At 42.9% G+C, this 2,024-nt stretch overlaps 1 protein-coding gene across 1 annotated transcript; it reads right to left on the bottom strand.

The window, feature by feature from the left end:
- Positions 1–701: 701 nt before the first annotated feature.
- On the bottom strand, positions 702–1,496 carry LOC137577075 (uncharacterized). Its single transcript, XM_068290491.1, has one exon. The coding sequence runs from the start codon at positions 1,494–1,496 to the stop codon at positions 702–704; it is 795 nt and encodes a 264-aa protein (XP_068146592.1).
- Between the last annotated feature and the right edge of the window lie 528 nt (positions 1,497–2,024).

Below are 2,024 nucleotides of genomic sequence, written 5' to 3'. Positions count from 1 at the left end.
TGTGCTCAGCTGCTCTGTGGATTTGAAACAATGATGTAGTGGGCTGGCTGCAGCGCTGTCGATCTATTGACTAATATTTTTTTTTTTTTTTCGTTTAATATATATTTGTTGAATCTACTCTTAAATTAAAGCCTAACAACAAGTTTGAGATATTTTTGTTAATCTAGTACTTAAGATAAATCCTGGGGATATTGCAGGCGGCCCTAATCACTTATTATTGGGTTGGTCTGTCATTTCTTTTTAGACAAGTTCTATTATTAGTTCACGTACGGGAATTGGCAAGAACATTAGGGTGTGCATCCAGTTTCGCAGAACACTTCAGGTTTTGACTACCTATATCAGATTTTATGCTAGTTATATTTAGATCCGTGATTGATCTTAAAATTTTCGACTGTGCCTGTGACGCACGGGGTTTCGTTTGTATTAAAACAAACTTAAGTTACAGTTTATATAGCGATTAGTTTATTTAGCGCGATTTTACAGGTTGTGTGGTGTAATTTGACATTTTAAACGAAGACGCTTGACCACGCTTTTTTCTAACGCTTTAAAAAAGTTTGTCGCTTTCTTCTCTGGTGCCATCACATACTGACGCCAAAACTCTCGGTTGGTCCCGCTCGTGTTTTTCAGGGCTGCCATACCCCAGTATTTTCAGCGCTGCCGCCTCCAGCATTTTCGGGTTGACGGTTAATGCGGCCTTTTGGCTACAGGTTCCTCGGCAGATTATCGCCCACGACAATAACTATATCTCCGATACCGACTGGTGGACGCTTAGTAAACCATTTGCTGCGTCGAGTTAATGTTGGTGTATACTGCTTCACCCATCTTTTCCAGAAGCGATCAGCAAACGATTGCGTTTGATGCCATCGTAACCTTAGGTCGGCGACATTTCCTGATACTGGTTTGTAGCCCGCTTTTGATCCCAGAAGCAAGTGGTTGGGTGTAAGCGCTTCATCGTCACTTGTATCTAAAGAAACAAACGTTAGAGGCCTGGAGTTAATTATAAATTCGGCTTCCATTAGGGCACTTCGAAAAGTTTCGTCATTAAAGTTGCTAGAGGGGCAAATGGTCTTTAGGAAGGATTTTACAGTCCGGAGCAAACGTTCCCACGCTCCTCCCATATGGGGTGCGGCTGGTGGGTTAAAACGCCATTTTATAGCTTCATAGTGAACGGCGATTTGATCGAAGTCAATCTTCACAAGTTCCTCCTTAACTAGTTTTTCCGTAGCCTTGAAATTGGTTCCGTTGTCGGAGAAGATTTCTCTCGGTGTGCCACGTAGTGCCATGAAGTTTTTTAGGCACATTATACATGAGCTCACATCGAGCTTGTAGGCGACTTCTAGATGAACTGCCCTTAGTGTTAGGCACGTAAAGAGGACTCCCCAGCGCTTTTCTTTGTGTCTTCCAACGTTGACTAGTATGGGGCCGAAATAGTCGACTCCCGTATATGTGAATGGTCGTTCAAAACAAGCTAGTCTGGCGATCGGTATAGGTGCCATTTGTGGCACTTGAGGCTTCGCTGTGGATATTTTGCAGTGTTGGCATGCATTTCGGACGATTTTATATAGGACTCTTAGGCGTGGTATATAATATACGCTTCTAATAAGGTTGATAGTACACTCATGAAATATATGGTGAGATTTTTCGTGATAATCCTTTGCGATTAAAAAGGCAATTCTGCTGTGTGTTGGGATTACGATGGCGTCACCGTCAGAAGTTATGCTGTCTGACCTGCCCTTCACGCGGATGATGTCTTCTGAGTCCAGGTAAACATTCAAAGCAATTAATGAGCTTGACTTGTCCACTACTGATTTGTCTTTGAGCGAATTGATTTCATTTGAGTACGTCGGTAATTGGGCCTGTCTGCATAAAAGAGATTTTGCTGCTTGTATATGTTTGGGGCTTAGGGTTTGTGGTAGAGGCTTTCCCGAACACTTAGCGCGTAACCTTCGGGCGTACAGCATGACGTTGGCCACTGCTCTATATAGGCGCTTCCAGTCAGAAAAGTATTCTACTGCAAAATCGAT

This window comes from Drosophila tropicalis, unplaced genomic scaffold, assembly GCF_018151085.1.
Source record: "Drosophila tropicalis isolate 14030-0801.00 unplaced genomic scaffold, ASM1815108v1 contig_1002, whole genome shotgun sequence".
NCBI classification, from domain to species: Eukaryota; Metazoa; Arthropoda; class Insecta; order Diptera; family Drosophilidae; genus Drosophila; species Drosophila tropicalis.
The sequence above is the reverse complement of the archived record's forward strand: the minus strand, read 5'-3'. Positions and strand labels throughout refer to the sequence as shown.

What these genes read in the sequence shown, in the direction of transcription:
- LOC137577075 (XM_068290491.1), bottom strand. Translation starts at nt 1,496, where the DNA reads ATGGCACCTATACCGATCGCCAGACTAGCTTGTTTTGAACGACCATTC.